Source organism: Panthera leo, chromosome D3 (genome assembly GCF_018350215.1).
Source record: "Panthera leo isolate Ple1 chromosome D3, P.leo_Ple1_pat1.1, whole genome shotgun sequence".
NCBI lineage: Eukaryota > Metazoa > Chordata > Mammalia > Carnivora > Felidae > Panthera > Panthera leo.
Genome location: NC_056690.1, coordinates 14,612,931 through 14,628,587, shown reverse-complemented (window position 1 = coordinate 14,628,587; position 15,657 = coordinate 14,612,931). Strand labels below are relative to the sequence as shown.

Sequence of the window (15,657 nt, the reverse complement as noted above, 5' to 3'; positions counted from 1 at the left end):
AGGCTCTGAGCTGTCAGCACAGAGCCCGACATGGGGCTCTAACCCACAAACCTTGAGACCATGACCTGAATCGAAGACGAAGTCAGATGCTTAACTGACTGAACCACCCTGGCTCCCCCAGGCATCAGATTTTAAGAATCATTGATCTAACTCTAAACCATTCTTGCCGACTTCCAGTTTATTCTTCAGCCACTTCAGCCAGAGTGATCTTTTCAAACCATAAGTCTCATCATACAACCTCATGATTGTAACAGTCCATTGGCTTCCCGTTGCTCTTAGGATAGATCAAAATACTAGAAATCCCGAAGTGATCGGCTGCTAGCCTCCCCTCCAGTGTCGTCTCACACCGCTGTTCCCCCACCTGTTTTCTCTACCCCTGACTCTTCACTGCTCCTGCCACTATGGTCACCTTTTGGTTCTTCAGATGTATCAAGTTCCACTTTTCTCCAAGATCTTTGGAGAAGACTGTTTCTTTTACCAGGATGTTCTCTCCACCCCCACCCTCGACCCCCAATCTTTCCCTCCGCTATTAATTCTTACTCCCCTCCTTGTAAGACTTAGGATTGTTTATTAATACCTTAACTTAAACATCATTTCCCCAGGGAAGCGTTTCCTGACTGCCTCAACCGAGACAGGTGCCTCTGATTTCATAACACTAGTTTTCAGTTATCCTTTTTTTTTTTTTTTTTTCTTCTTGCCCATGATTGTATCCCTGCACCTGGTACATGTGAATCTCTGATAAATGAATGATTGATTCCTGAAAGTTTGGTTGTGGACCATTAGTGGACATGGAGAGTCCTCCTGGGGAACTGCAATGTGACCTGAAAGCTCACATTTTTTCAGTTCTCCCACCAGTGCTTATAGGTGAATTGCCTACAATTCCCTAGACTTTCCTTCTCATAAGACTTAGCATTTCTGATTTGTAGACTACTGGTGTATTAAGGTTTAATAAAATTCAGTATGGGACATTCTTTCAGTTTGTAAAATAATTTATTGGAGCTCATAGTCTCCATTAACAATATGGGACTTAGCAAGGCTCCTCTCCAATTCTTTTTTAATTAGGAAGTGAAAGCAAGTGGGTGGGGGTGAGCCTCAGGATGTTTAGTGCTGCCCAGATGAGCCACTGGTGATTGTTGGGACTGACAGAATTTTGTATTTAATCCCCACTGCCTAACTGGGAAAAATCTCTGACACTATAAGGTCTAGAAAACCAGACTGGGGGTGCCTGGGTGGCTCAGTCAGTTAAGCGTTCAACTTGAGCTCAGGTCATGATCTTCCGGTTCGTGGGTTTGAGCCCCGCATCAGGCTCTGTACTAACAGCATGGAGCCTGGAACCTGCTTCAGATTCTGTGTGTGTCTCTCTCTCTGCCCTTACCCTGCTCATGGTCTGTCTGTCTCTCTCTCTCTGTCTCAACAATAAACATTAAAAAATTAAAAAAAAAAAAAAAAAAAAAAAAAAGAAAAAGAAAAGAAAACCAGACTGTAGGGAGAAATAGCCTAACTAAGAAGGTTCATATTCTGTCTATTTTCTCTGAGTTATTGCTTGAGCCTAATTATTACATCATGATGGAAAGATGTTACTGGATCACAGGATAACATTGACTTTTCCCTAAGAAATTTAAAATGTTCTCATTTGCAGTTACATTCTGATGTCTAACACTATGCGTTCACTCACTTTCTGCGGCCACACTTTGTGACTGCAGCCACCATTTTGAACTTTTATAATACTAAGGTATTTGGAGATTGCATGAACTCAGCCTGTAGAAGATTCTCCCACAGAACAGCATTTGAGAATCCTCACTCAGTCCTCAGGCATAGGCTATTTTTGGTACTCAGATTTATGAGTGCAGGAAACCACAGGCCTAAACTTATAAGCCTTTCAACACGCTCATGAAGAAAAACAAGCCTAAACTCAGTTTGAGATAGCCTCAATAAGCCTTTCTGTGCAAGGCTAATCCCCCTTATGAAGTAAAGCTTAGTTCTATGTAAGGTGGCACATATATTTAGATATTGATATATTAAAGGTATTGCCCTTGGAGTGACAGAACAATCTCCGTTATCCTCACTGTTTGATAGATGACAGGGGTGTGAGCGATACAGGATGACAGATGGTCCAGAAATAATTTATTCTTTTTTTTTTGATAAACAATAACATTTTATAATAACAGTTTCTAGTATTTGTAAAATACTAGAAATTTGTAAACTTTTTATGTTGAGACAATTATAGATTCACATGCAGTTGCAAGAAACAATGCAGAGAGATCCAGTATACCGATTACCCAGTTTCCCCCACTGTAATATCTTGCTCAAGTGTAATGCAATATCACAAACAAGACATTGACATTGATAGTCAAGACACAGAACATTTCCATCACCACAGGGATCCCTCATGTTGTATGTTAAAGCCACACTCACTTCCCTACAGAAAGAATTTATTCTTGATTTTAGAGTGAGGTTTGCTTGTTTTTGTTTTTTGTTTTTTTGTTTTGTTTTTGTTTTTGAGAGAGAGAGAGAGAGAGTGCTCGAGTGAGCAAAAAAGCAAGCCCAAGCGAGGGAGGGGCAGAGGGAGAGGGAGAGAATTCCAAGCTGGCTCCACACCCAGCACACAGACTGACGCAGGACTCAATCCCGCAGTTGTGACATGATGACCTGAGCCAAACTCAAGAGTCGGACGCCCAACCGACTGAGCCACGCAAGTGCCCCAGGAGTGCGTTTTCACGGTCACATTTGGATTTGGGTGTGCAATGTAGTGGTTAATGCCAAACCTAGTAGTGAAGTCATGGCATCAGGAGACGAGTCACCCAGCCTCGCTGATGTGATCCCAGTTTACTCCATGCTCCATGCAGCCTGCTCTCTTGTTGACTCTGCTGTTTCACTCAAGACTTCACTAGAACAGGAAAGTTGAAAATTGATTTACAAGGACTTCTTGTTTAAGGGCAAGCATACTGTAAATAGTGTTGGTGTCCATATCACAAAACATCAGGTAAAATAGATATTAGCATTTGAAGGAGATTTTCACTAAGCAGTCAGCCGAATCTTATAGATCAAGCTGTTGGTATGAACAATATGAACAAAAAAGAGTGCACTGTGCTTTCTCTAAAAATGGTCTTCTTGCTTCCTCCATAGAGTAAAGTAACATCTTAAGGGTTCCAATTCCCCACTTTCTTCTCTTTACCCTTATGGTCTAGAGTAGTTATGAATTTTGTCCTTTTGGAAATGGTTCATTTACCCACTCATACCAAGTAAAGGATACTTTTTTCCTGGGGCACCCGGGAGGCTCAGTCGGTTAAGCATCTGACTTTGGCTCAGATCATGATCTCACAGTTCGTGGGTTCAAGCCCTGCATTGGGCTCTGCGCTGACAGTGCAGAGCCTGCTTGGGATTCTCTCTCTCTCTTTCTCTCTGCCCCTCCCCCGTGCATGTGTGCATTCTCTCTCTTTCTCTCAAAATAAACAAACAAACAAACTTAACAAAAAAAGGAATGCTTTCTGAAATTTACACTAGAGACATTTGCAGAGTTACCTCCTGCCTGTGAAATCTGTCTGCTTCTCCCAGCCTTGTCTTCTTTACTCTTGCTCCACATGGCAGCAGGTTATCTTTTCGAGATGCATCTCATCCTGTCACTCCCACATGTATAAAATCCTTTTCTCCTGTGCTACAGATCAGTGTCCTTAACTTGGCCTATGAGGCCTCTGAGGATCCTGCTTCATCTCATGTCACACTGCACCCACCACCCTGGGCCTTCTCTCCGCTCCTCAGTTGCACCATGTTTCAAATAACCCACCTGATTTAGCACATGCCATTTCCTCTGCCCAGAGTTTTCTCCCTTCTCCTCTTTCATTGGTTAGCTCCTACAAGTTTTTCAAATTTCAGCTTAGTTTTTACCGAGATCCAATATATTCTTTAAAAAAAAAATCTTTTAATGTGTGTTCATTTTTTGAGAGACAGAGATGGAGACAGAGTGCGAGCAGAGGGAGAGGGAGACACAGAATCCCAAGCAGGCTCCAGACCCCGAGCTGTCAGCACAGAGCCCGACGCGGGTCTCGAACTCACAAACCGTGAGATCGTGACCTGAACCGAAGTCTGGCGCTTAGCCGACTGAGCCACGCAGGCGCCCCTCAAATAGGTTCTTTTAAATAAACATCCTTGTAGAACCAAGTCCTCCACCTGCACGGCAGCTGTGGCAGTAATTTTCGGTTCATTTCTCTGGTTCTTTGATTAATTACTGATTCCACATTGTGGCGCCCCACGATGGTGGTTATCGTGTTCTTTTGCTTACCGTTGCATCCTTGTGCCTTGCACAGTGCCTGTCACATGATGAGAACTCAGTAAGTGTACGTTGATTGAATGAGGGAGCCGGTTATTTCCGAGGCTGAGAAGCCAGAGACCTGGGAAGTAGCAGGCCTCCCTGGCACTTAAATAATCAGTAAATGCAAGTTGGGAGAGAAGGATTGCAGCACCAAGTATTCCTGTCCTTGTTCTCAGTTGCTTTCCCAGCAATTTCATCTACCATATTGTAAGAAACTATCAGTTCCTTTGCTCGATGAGACCAGCAAGTTTTTTGTTTTGCTTTGTTTTGTTCCTCTTTTTGTGAAGGAGATGAATGAGGACCATAGCACACCCAAGAAAGAAAAGCAAGAGCGGATATCCAAGCATAAAGAGAACTTGCAGCACACGCAGGCTGAAGAGGAAGCCCACCTTCTCACCCAGCAGAGACTGTACTACGACAAAAACTGTCGTTTCTTCAAGCGGAAAATAATGATCAAGCGGCACGAGGTGGAGCAGCAGAACATTCGGGAGGTATTTATTACATTCATAACCGCCATCCCTGACTTACGAGACAGTAGGCTTTGTGAGGATCGTCCCTGTCTGTTTGTCCGGCCTTAAATCCTTCACGTTTATAGTCTTTTTTTTTTTTTTTTTTTAATGTTTACTTATTTTTGAGAGACAGAAAAACAGAGTGCAAGCTGGGGAGGGGCGGAGCGAGAGAGGGAGACACGGAACCCGAAGCAGGTTCCAGGCTCCGAGCTGTCAGCACAAAGCCTGACATGGGGCTCGAACCCACAAACTGCGAGATGGTGACCTGAGCCGAAGTCGGACGCTCAACCGACTAAGCCACCCAGGCACCCCATGTTTATAGTCTTTATTGACACGCCTGACCCAAAGCAGGTATGCAAAAGTAGTCAGGGAATGAATTCACCACTGAGTAGAAGAAGAAAGCCCATTTACAGAACGAGGAATCAACATTTTCCAAATAAATGTCACAGTTTTATCGAACACCTATTATAAGCTATAGTATGCGGTGGAGAATCAAAGGAAGTAAAATAGAGAATTTCTGCCTTCAGCCTGCGTGTCAAACAGTTGTGTTTTTGTGGCTCCACGTGAAACACAAAGTGATGGTATGATGCTCTACAGTTAAGTCATTCAGGCATCCGGTGCCACCTTAGTGCCAGGCGTTGTGCTGGTGATGCCAGGACTGCGGAGTTGTTGTGTATACATCCCGCCTTCCAGCAGCCTAAGTCTGAGGAGAAACAGACATGTGACAGGCTGGTTACAATGTAACAGGTCAGGTACAACAGTGGACCTATAAATGAAGCGTCCTGGGAATACAGCCATGAAAGGGCTGAGAGGGCTCAGGGCCTGGTGAGAAGCTGAGTGTTTGGGGTGTACGAAGTGGAATGTCAGAACAAGGGGAGTCAGAAGCAGAATGCAGAGGGCCTTCCTTGTTAAGACATGTTATTTCCATTTTAGCCTGAAGGCAGTTGCATCACCGTCCTAGGGGTTGCAGCAGGGGAGTGAGGAGAGTTTTCTTTGAAAGACCTAGTGCACCAGTGTGAGGCTAGGCTACAGCAGGAAGAAGCCAAGTACAGTGAGGTCAGCCAGGACGTTCTTTCTCTAGGTCCACCTGGAAGAGGCATGGGGGGAGATTGGATCTGAGTGACATTTCTGAAGCAGAACTGACAGTAATTCCAACCAAACGGCATAAGAATTTCGGGAGAGAGAGGGGTCAAAAATGGCTTCAAAGTTTCTAATTTGGGAAACTGGATGAATAAGACATTATTCACTGAGATGAGCACAGAATGTGACTCAGTCGCAGATACAAAGTTCAGTAAGAAATCGTTGTGACCTGGAGTAATCAGGGAAACCCTCACAAATGAGCTAGCATGGTAAAAATATCAAAGTCTGCGAAAAACCCAGTGTTCGTCTGCGCGAGGGAAAGAAGCACCAAAGTCTCGTTTATGGAATGAGCATCGGTACATCCTGAGCTCCTTGGGGGGCAGCATTCAACTGGGAGGGAAGAAGGATGGAGCAAACTAAAATTTATCAAATACATGCAATGAGCCAGGCCCAAGCCCTTTGTCTGTGTTGTCTTGTCTCATTGGAAGAGAGACAAACCGCTGCACATTTTTGAGCCAGGCAGTGAGTGATATGCTAATACTGTGCGTTAGAGAGATTAGCCCAGTTTGGTTGATGGCAGTTCACAGATGGATTCTAGCACGCATTCTCAGTGGGGGGTGGTACTGCCCCCGGGGGAGTAAGCGTAGGCTCTTGTGGGAGAGCGGTCTCAGATATTACAATGGCCACAGTACATACAGGGATATACAGTGTATCAGGTAGTGTTCATTCACCTTTTAGGGGAGGGGAAAACCTAGAAAGCTCCTGGTGATGAAAACATAAAAATGATGATAATGGAAAAAGAAAAAAAAAAAAAAAGACAAGAAGAAGAAGGTTGAGAAACATTGGGTTAGGGGGAAGAAACTGCAAGCAAAGTGATCAGGTGGTAGGAAATAGGGCACAGACAAAGATGATGGTGGCACGTGTCCAACAGGCGGAATTGAAACGTATTTTGAATATAAAATAAACAGGATTTAGCACACCGTAGGATATGAGAGGAAAGATGAGGGTAGAATCAAAGTTATTTCTAGGGTTCAAGGCTTGGTTACATGTAAATTTGGTCAGAGACAGAGAAGCTTAGAGAGAGGTGACAGTAAGAAACTGATTAATTCCATATTAGACATGTTGCCATATTTGTTAGAAGGCGAAAAAGCCTGAATGAAAAAGCCCAGTAGCCATTTGGAAATAAGATGTTTGGGATTCTTTTCACCTGGCAGTTATTTCTATTCTGATAGCACATATTTGGAAGAAGTGTAAAGCCAAGGGAACGATCAGTGCCAATAAAAGCTGTAGAAGAAAATTATTCCTCAAAAGTTATAGAGAATGTTATTTGTGACTTCACTAGAATCAGGTTCTAATCAACTGAGTGAAGAATAACTCTTATAAGGGTACTTTTTTAAGAGTCTAAGTTTTTATGTACAAAAGTAATGCAAGAACATTGAAACAAAAGACAAACACAGAAAAATACATAGTTGAGTAGTGAAAGTTCTTGATAATTCCATGCCACCCAGTGTCTACCCTGACTACCATTAATTTGGCATCTGTATTTCCAGATTTCTTTTTCCTTGTATGTATGTACTCATACATTCAGCTTATATAAAACTTTAACTTTACAAAAATAAGGTTACATTAGTATCAGTGGGTTTATTTGATTTGCAAGCCATAGAAACAAATTCTGGCTGCATGAGCGTGGAAAGGAATTTATTGGAAGGATATGCGGTAGATAACAGCGGTGAAGAACCAAGCTGGAAAAGATGAAGAATCAAGCTGGAAAAGCAAACTCTGTGACCTAGAGAGCAAGAGCCTAATGGACATTCCTCAGAGCACTGCCATTTGGTTGTATTTCCTCCCACCATATTTAATCTTTGTATCATTTCAGCTTCAGATTCAAATTCCTAGGAGGGCTACTCTCTGATTACAGATAGGGTAGAGGAGTTTCTCAAGCAAAAAGAGGAGCCTGTTAACAAGAGAAGGGAAATGGATACTGAACCTACAAAAATGTCTAGTATACTGTTTTGTAACTCTTCTCTTTCTTTTTCTCATTTACTCTCTAGGACATACAGCCCTATGTGGTTCTTTTTAACCATTAATAGTAAACCCTGGGGGTATGGCTATAAAATTATTTATTTAATGACATACTTCTCAGTGGATATTTTGTTGACGTTTTATAATATTACTAACAGTGCCACAGGGAGCATCTTTGTACACAGATCTTTTTACATATATGCAAATATTTTGTAGGATATATCCTCAGAAGTGGAGTCTCTGGGTCACAGTGTATATATGTAAAATTTTAATAGATATTGCCAAACTGCCCTCTAGGGGTTTTACTCCCACCAAAAAGAGCACTTGTCTTTCTATTTCTTTGCCAAAACTGAGTATGAGCAATCCTTTTAATTAATGGAAACGTTTAAAAGGACCACCATAGACTGGGTTGAGCCTCTTCCTCTGTCATCACAGATGCTCGTATTTTCTAACCAGTTATGAAACCAAGAACTGAAACTAAGAAAGCGTTAAATGTCATAGGCTAACAACATCTCCATTAAAAGTCTGAACTCTAGTTCTTACTCAGCCTCATCGGGCATGAGGACAAAATGTTTTACTTGAGCGAGATCAACTCGCTTTAAAGAAGTCAGTAGCACTTGGATCGTGGCTGGGAAGGGTTTATTATGGGACACGGCCTGGATTCACAGCTTACACAGGACGTAGGGTCTTATATAGTATGGTGATGTGTTCAGGGGCCGTGGTGTATGAAAAGTACATGTGTTTTGACACTAAGCTCTCTCTCAGCTTGGGGAGATGCACACAGCATGTGATGTGAGCCAAGGGAAAGGGGGCCCTCGTGTCTCTCAGCTTAAACCGCCTCCAGGGCATATAGGCGTGGAGTGCGTTGTGGGCAAAATCACTCGTACATTAAATCTGCTTTTGTTTTTGTTCAGCTCACTTTATTTAATTGGTATGAGCTAAAGGTGTGCACATGGGCGCACAGTACGTTGTGTCATTTGTACAGATGAAACAACCCCTGCATCGTGTCTAGCCAGAACAGAGGGATTCTTCAGAATATTGTGTCACAGGCTGAAAGACAGCGTAACGCAGGAAAACGTAAACCATTCTCTGGGACATCTTTTAATGGGAACTGTTGAAAATCCCCAAACCTGAGCTTTAGCCTTAGTTCTGCTTTATGGAAATTGAATGATCTTATGTTAGTCTCTCAATTCCCAAATGTTTTACTGTCACAGGTAAAAGGGGTAAGTCCTTGCAATCTTAACACCTCATAGGGTTGCAGTGGGCATGGAATGAGATGCAAGAAATCACCTTTAAAAACTGAAAGCACATTACACTTTTTTATGTAGGCACAGCAATAGGCTCATAAAAAGTCAAAATAATAATAATAATAATAATAATAATAATGGCAGCTTATCAACTTATGTCTCAGCAACCCAGATGTATGAATTCATTATCGTGTTTCTCTCACTTTTTAAATCATTTATAAACACTAGATTTGAGATATTATATGCACATTTTCCCTTCTGAATACAGAAAAATAATAATGATACGTTAATATGTTCCAAAGCATGTTCTTATGATCTTTCATTTCTTCACAAAGAATCATAGTTCATGGTGTAGGTACTGTTATCCTCACTTTACACGTGAGGAAACTAAAACATATATTAAAAGGCTTGCCCAACATCATACATAATGACTGACTCATACACCCTGAATATTTTCCTGTCACTTCTCAAACTTTACAATACATCAGAATTAGCTGGGTGGCATGTTATTAAAACCAGTCACCTGTAGCCCTGGCATTTCAGTTGCAGATATCCTGTGGCTAGCATCCTGAAACATCCCGTTAGACGTAAAGGAAACCGTTTGATCTCTTCTGAAAGTGTTGTTTGCTTTGTCTTGTATTTTGTCCCCCCCATATGTTTCGGGGTTCTGGGCAGCCCAGACTCAGTTTGGACTTCTCAGTGTAGGAAAACATGTAATGAAATAAGTGTCCAGTATTGGGAGACCTGGTACTCAAAGGTTAAAAATGAAATAGTAATCTAGGAACAGGACCTCTACCAATTTAAAGGGCTTTCCTTGGCTTTTCTCTTGGTCACTGGCCTAGAATAGCTTTAGTCTCTGAGGCCTCGCCATCCTTTGGTGCCACCTAGGGGCCAGTTATTGGTTTTTAAAAGAAGACCATTTGATGGTCCAGGTAGAAGAAAAATAAAACTAGGGAAAGCAAAATGCAGGAGGGAATGGGGAGCGATGCTCTAGGAGATTATCTTTTTCCCTTAAAACAAATACAAATTGCATTTATACTTTAGATATTTCCCCACTAGCAAACATGCTCCCTGAGGGGATGTACTTGTTCATGGCTCTATCCCTAGTGCCTACAGCAGTGCCTGACACATAGGACGTGTGCAACAAATATTTGTTGAATAAACAAATGAGTGATTAGGGACTTTGCTCCAGTAATAGATGCTGTGCTGTTTCAAGGACTTCTCTTCAAATGCATACAAGGCCCAAGTATGCAAGATATTCTCACCAACACCAATATACACATGTTATTGATATTGTATGAAAATAAATGACTTGCATTTTCTCCCATAGTGGATGCCATCAGAGAAGAGAGGCACTCTTGTTCTAACTGAAAGTCCAACTCACAAGCCTTCTTCTTTCCTTGACCTTCTTAACTAATAGTAATACCAACCTCTGCAGAAATCTTACAGCATAAAGTTTGCCTCTTTTATAGCACTTACCACTTTCAACATTGTTCTTTCTCTTTTTTTTAATTTATACGTAAAACCTACTTCCTTGTGTTAATTAAGGTTCTTTTGTCTGTATGTTAGTAAAATTTATTTGAGCTCGTTTAAGCCAAAACCAGGGAATTCATTACAGAAATATAGAAATATTTTGTAAAACCCAATAGCAATAATACAGCTGGTGTACAGGACAGCTTACCAGTTAGGAATATGGGCATCAGCATATTCCCTGCATGTCTGTCTTCTTTTTCATTCTTTATGTTCTGAAGTCCAGCTTTCTCTAACCCTCAGCCCACATAGCAGTGGGTGGCCACCACATATGTAGTTTTTATATGCCCCTCAGTTCCAGCCACACTTAGAGGCTAACTGTCTCTGCATCCCAATTCCAAATTCCCAGGAGAGAAAACGGATTGATTCACTTGGCTGTGAGTTGAGCATATAGCACTTCAACAACTGTGTAGTACACTTCCCTACTAGAGTGTTAGCAAGTTGAGGACAGAATCATGGCTTAGTAAACATTTTTAAGTACCCAGAGCACAGGGTTCAGATCTTGGATATGGTGCCATTTAGGAAATATTCTTGAACTGGTGAGTGAAAAGGTATCACCCGACTACCTCTCTCTTTTTTTTTTTTTTCTAGTTTTCTTTCTTTCTTTCCCCCCTTAAAGACAGAAAAACAAACATACAAGGCAGGACAAAAAGTAAAAGAAAAGAAAGACAGACAGACATGAGTAGAACTGGAAAGAACAGAATGATTTGATCCAGCAATCATTAAACAGACTAATGGAAAAAATGGAAGACGAGAGATCTCATCTGTTTTTTCCCAGCCTGCCCTTACTCTGAGATTTTTTTTAATGTTTACTTATTTTTGAGAGACAGAGGCAGAGCATGAGCAAGGAAGGGGCAGAGAGAGAGGGAGACACAGAATCCAAAGCAGGCTCCACACTCAACACAGAGCCCAACGTGGGACTCGAACTCACTAGCCATGAGATCATGACCTGAGTCGAAGTTGGGTGTTTAACCACCTGAGTGACCCAGGCTCCCCTACTCTGAGATTTTAAAAAACAGATCATTGGCCTACTTCTAATACATGCAAAAATGGGTTTTTTTTTCCAAGAAAACTAAGAGTATTGCAGACATTGCCAGTTTAAGTCTGTGATTTTCAAGTCTGACTACATGTTAGATTCACCTAGAGAACTCTTAACTATAGTGATGTCAGGGTCCCACCCCAGACAGTTATCAGAACTTCAGGTTGTAGGATTGAGGCATCTTAAACTTGCAAAGGTTCTTCACATGATTTTAATGGGCAGCCCATATTGAGAACCAGTGGTGTAACTGAAGAAAAATGTACTTAGATCTCTGCAGGAGACCTCACCTGAGGAGGGTTCATGGCAGCTCTAGGAGATAAGAAGGGGTCAGGTGGAATTATTCCCACTTTACAGCTGGTGTAGTTGTGATGGCTGTGAAGTTGCCCATCTTGTAAAGTGATGGACCCACAAACAGAACCTAAACCTCCAGGGACAGTTAATCTAATCTCGCTGAGTCGTGCTGCGGAGCGCTAATGGGCTTATTAATTAAGAGACTGTTAGTAGTGCGATTCCTCGCCATCTCTCGCTTAGTGGTGCATTCCTTCTAATTCACCTCCAGTCACCTCTCGCCATGTATCTTTTGCTCCTGAATGCAGGAACTAAATAAAAAGAGGACCCAGAAGGAGATGGAACATGCCATGCTAATCCGACATGATGAGTCTACGCGAGAGCTGGAGTACAGGCAGCTGCACACGTTACAGAAGCTACGCATGGACCTGATCCGTCTACAGCACCAGACTGAACTGGAAAACCAGCTGGAGTACAATAAGAGGCGAGAAAGGGAACTGCACAGAAAGCATGTCATGGAACTTCGGCAACAGCCAAAAAACTTAAAGGTAAGAGGAAACGGAAGTGGTTCCCTATTTGTGCTCCAGGATACAGTTGTGCTGGATTACGTAGTCCCTGCGCCTGGAGGACTGTCAGATGTGCCTGGGCAACTCCTCAAAATTACGAATTTCTGGGCCCCACACCCACGGAATCAGAATCTCCAGAAGTGAAGCACAGAGGCCGTATATAACAAACGCCTGAGGAGATGCTGCTTTGAAACCATTGTACTGGATGATCTCTCCATGTTTCTTTGTATAATGGCCTGCAGTTTCTCTGACCCCTTCATGTCCTGCCCTCTTTAAAATGGTAAATTGCGGACAGACAGCAGCCCGTGGTTCTAATCCCAGGAGATGAGGAAGTTACCTAGCAGGTGTATGGCAGAGAGATTTCATCTGTCATGCTGGATTATTGGTAGTAACTACGTTGAGTGCCTCTATATTGAGAAAGACTAAAGCTACATCCAAGCTTGGTAGGAAAGAGTATGATTGTAGTGTAAGAGTAGTGACATCTGCATGGGAGTGAAGAGTGAATCTACATGTGCCAGACCCTGCACTAGAGATTTGGAATTCCTTTGGGCCTCACTGCGTGCAGATAATTTTAGCTGACTGCTGATTCACAGGCTCTGTGGACTAAGCCATTGCTGTATGTCAAGGGGGTCGCTGTCAGTGATGACAGAGATACAAGGCCAGCCCCACAGTGGCCATGCTCCTGCCTAACCTGCCAAATCCTAACCTGTCTAATTAGTGATCTCTGTCATCGCAACTCTAAGTGTTCGTGATATGCACGTGTGACCATGAGGCAACCTGATGAACACCTTCAGGACTCAAGTAATACGGCCTACCTCCTCCTTGCCAAAATGCATATTTGATATTGCCACGTGAACGTCTAACTTCTTCATGGGGGAAGAAATCTAAAATCACTTTTCCCTTTACACTTAGGCTGAAATCCAGTGGCATTGGATTATGATGTGAGGTATTACCCAGATGTTCTTTGTTGATTTGTCAAGGAAATGCAGAGCAGTGACAGCCAGCTTGTACATTGCCACCCCCTTTCTCACCTGGAAATGGGTTGGGTTGGGCGGGGAGAGATGACCAAAAATAATAGGGGGAGAAAACAACAAACAATAGAAGACACTGAAGATTTTGACGAGGAAGCCATTAAAATAATGAGCAGGCTTTCAACAAACTAAGCTTCGTAGTTTAGTTCAGTAGTTCTACAATCTGCTTAGAGTTGTGATCTCCTTGTAGTGGTTCATTTTTTTAAATCCGTTTGTAAATTCAAAATTACTTCTATGTATTTAATATAAGACAGAAAGTACTGGCAGTTAACTCTTACCTGTGTCATATGTATTATTTTCATCATTACTGACTAGCAATGTGGGTCCCTGCACCAAAAAACAACGGGTCCCAGCACCTGTATTGTATTGTTACAATGGAAGTTTTCTGTACTTACTAACGTATTTGCGTTTTTGTCTGCACAGGCCATGGAAATGCAAATCAAAAAACAGTTTCAGGACACTTGCAAAGTACAGACCAAACAGTATAAAGCACTCAAGAATCACCAGTTGGAAGTTACTCCAAAGAATGAGCACAAAACAATCTTAAAGACACTGAAAGATGAGCAGACACGAAAACTTGCCATTTTGGCAGAGCAGTATGAACAGAGTATAAATGAAATGATGGCTTCTCAAGCGGTAAGTGGTTAGGTTTGGTGCCACACCTTCAAGAGCTTTGGGAATCAAGAAAATTCAAGATCCAGCCTTTTGTTCCCAAGATGATTCTTGCACAAATTTAGGATATTGGCGTTTTTTCTGCCCAAAGAACCGAGGAAGTGACGACGCTGAATAAAGCCAAGCCAATGTGGATACTTGCTGGAGTGTGTCTTGTAAGACAGAGCTCAAGGAATAACATGCTAAATCAGACCCGTGGCACATAGGGACTTTGAGGGCAAGATGGGATAGATACTGCACATAATATCATTTTTTCACTCATCAAAGATTGTGCAACTAGTGTCAGACACGAATGAATAAGACACACTCACACAGACACATTCATTCAATACACTTTTACTAAGCATCTGTGTTCAGCACTCTGCTGGCCTCAGAGAGGGTCATAAGCAACAGTAGGTTGCTTGTCTTCACACTATTTGTTAGTCAAAAAGGTCAGATAATTAAGCGATAATAAAAAAGCATAATAAGTGCTTTGCAGTGGGAGGTATGGGGAGCTATGGGAGGATGAGTAAGAACAACTAATGTGGTCTAGGGAAACCTTCCCAGCAAGAGCCAAGGAGCTTAAAGGAATGTACTGAAGGAAACAGGCACCATGGAAAGGGGCCTACGTGGGCAAAGACCCAAAAGATGGAAAGTGTGCATTTGGGGACTGAAAGAACTTCGGTTTGAATACAAAGTTCAAGGAGGATGGTGGGAGCCCAAACTGGAGAGGTCATAAAGGTCTTGGTAACCCAAAGATGGGAGCTTGCCTGTGATTCAGTGAAGTTTTCCCAATGAGATGAGTCTTAAAGAGTAATCGTTTGTCAAACAGGCGGAAAAGGAAAAAGTTATTCCCAACAGAGGAAACAGTAAATGCAAAGATGCAAAGCCTCAAAGAGGACAGCACGTTTGAAGAACAATGAGTAGTTGTTATGGCAGGAGTATAAAGGGAAGCAGGTGAATAGTTGGGGATCAGACCCTCAAAAGGCAGGAGTTCGGACATCATTCTATTAACAGTGGAGAGCTGCTGAAGGCTATTTTAAGAAGGAAAGTGACAGGATCAGATTTATGCTCTAGAAACATACTGGCAATAATGTGGCAACTGTAGGTATAAAGAGACGGTTAGGAAACCATTATAACCCAGGAACAAAACTATTGAAAGCCTGAACTGAGAACATCCTCCTGGAGATGGTGAGGAGGCAGAAGGATTTAAGAAATATTTAGAAGTTAGAATAGATGGAGCTCAGTGACTAATTTGGGAGGTAGGTTTAATAACAGTGGAATGGGTCATGATTTTAGCAAGATAGAAAAATGGAAGGGTGAGTTTGGATGCTGGGCAGATAATTGACCAAGTTGTGGACGTGTTATCTGAGCTAGATGGGTAT

General features: G+C 42.2%; 1 protein-coding gene across 5 annotated transcripts in view; it reads left to right on the top strand.

Moving 5' to 3' along the window:
* Positions 1-15,657, top strand: part of TAOK3 (TAO kinase 3) — a 179,613-nt gene that overhangs the window by 156,962 nt on the left and 6,994 nt on the right. For all 5 annotated transcript variants that reach the window (XM_042910247.1, XM_042910243.1, XM_042910245.1 and 2 more), the window contains 3 exons: positions 4,597-4,800; positions 12,333-12,572; positions 14,045-14,257. In XM_042910247.1, the coding sequence (XP_042766181.1) occupies positions 4,597-4,800; positions 12,333-12,572; positions 14,045-14,257 (657 nt within the window). The remainder of the gene's footprint in view (positions 1-4,596; positions 4,801-12,332; positions 12,573-14,044; positions 14,258-15,657) is intronic.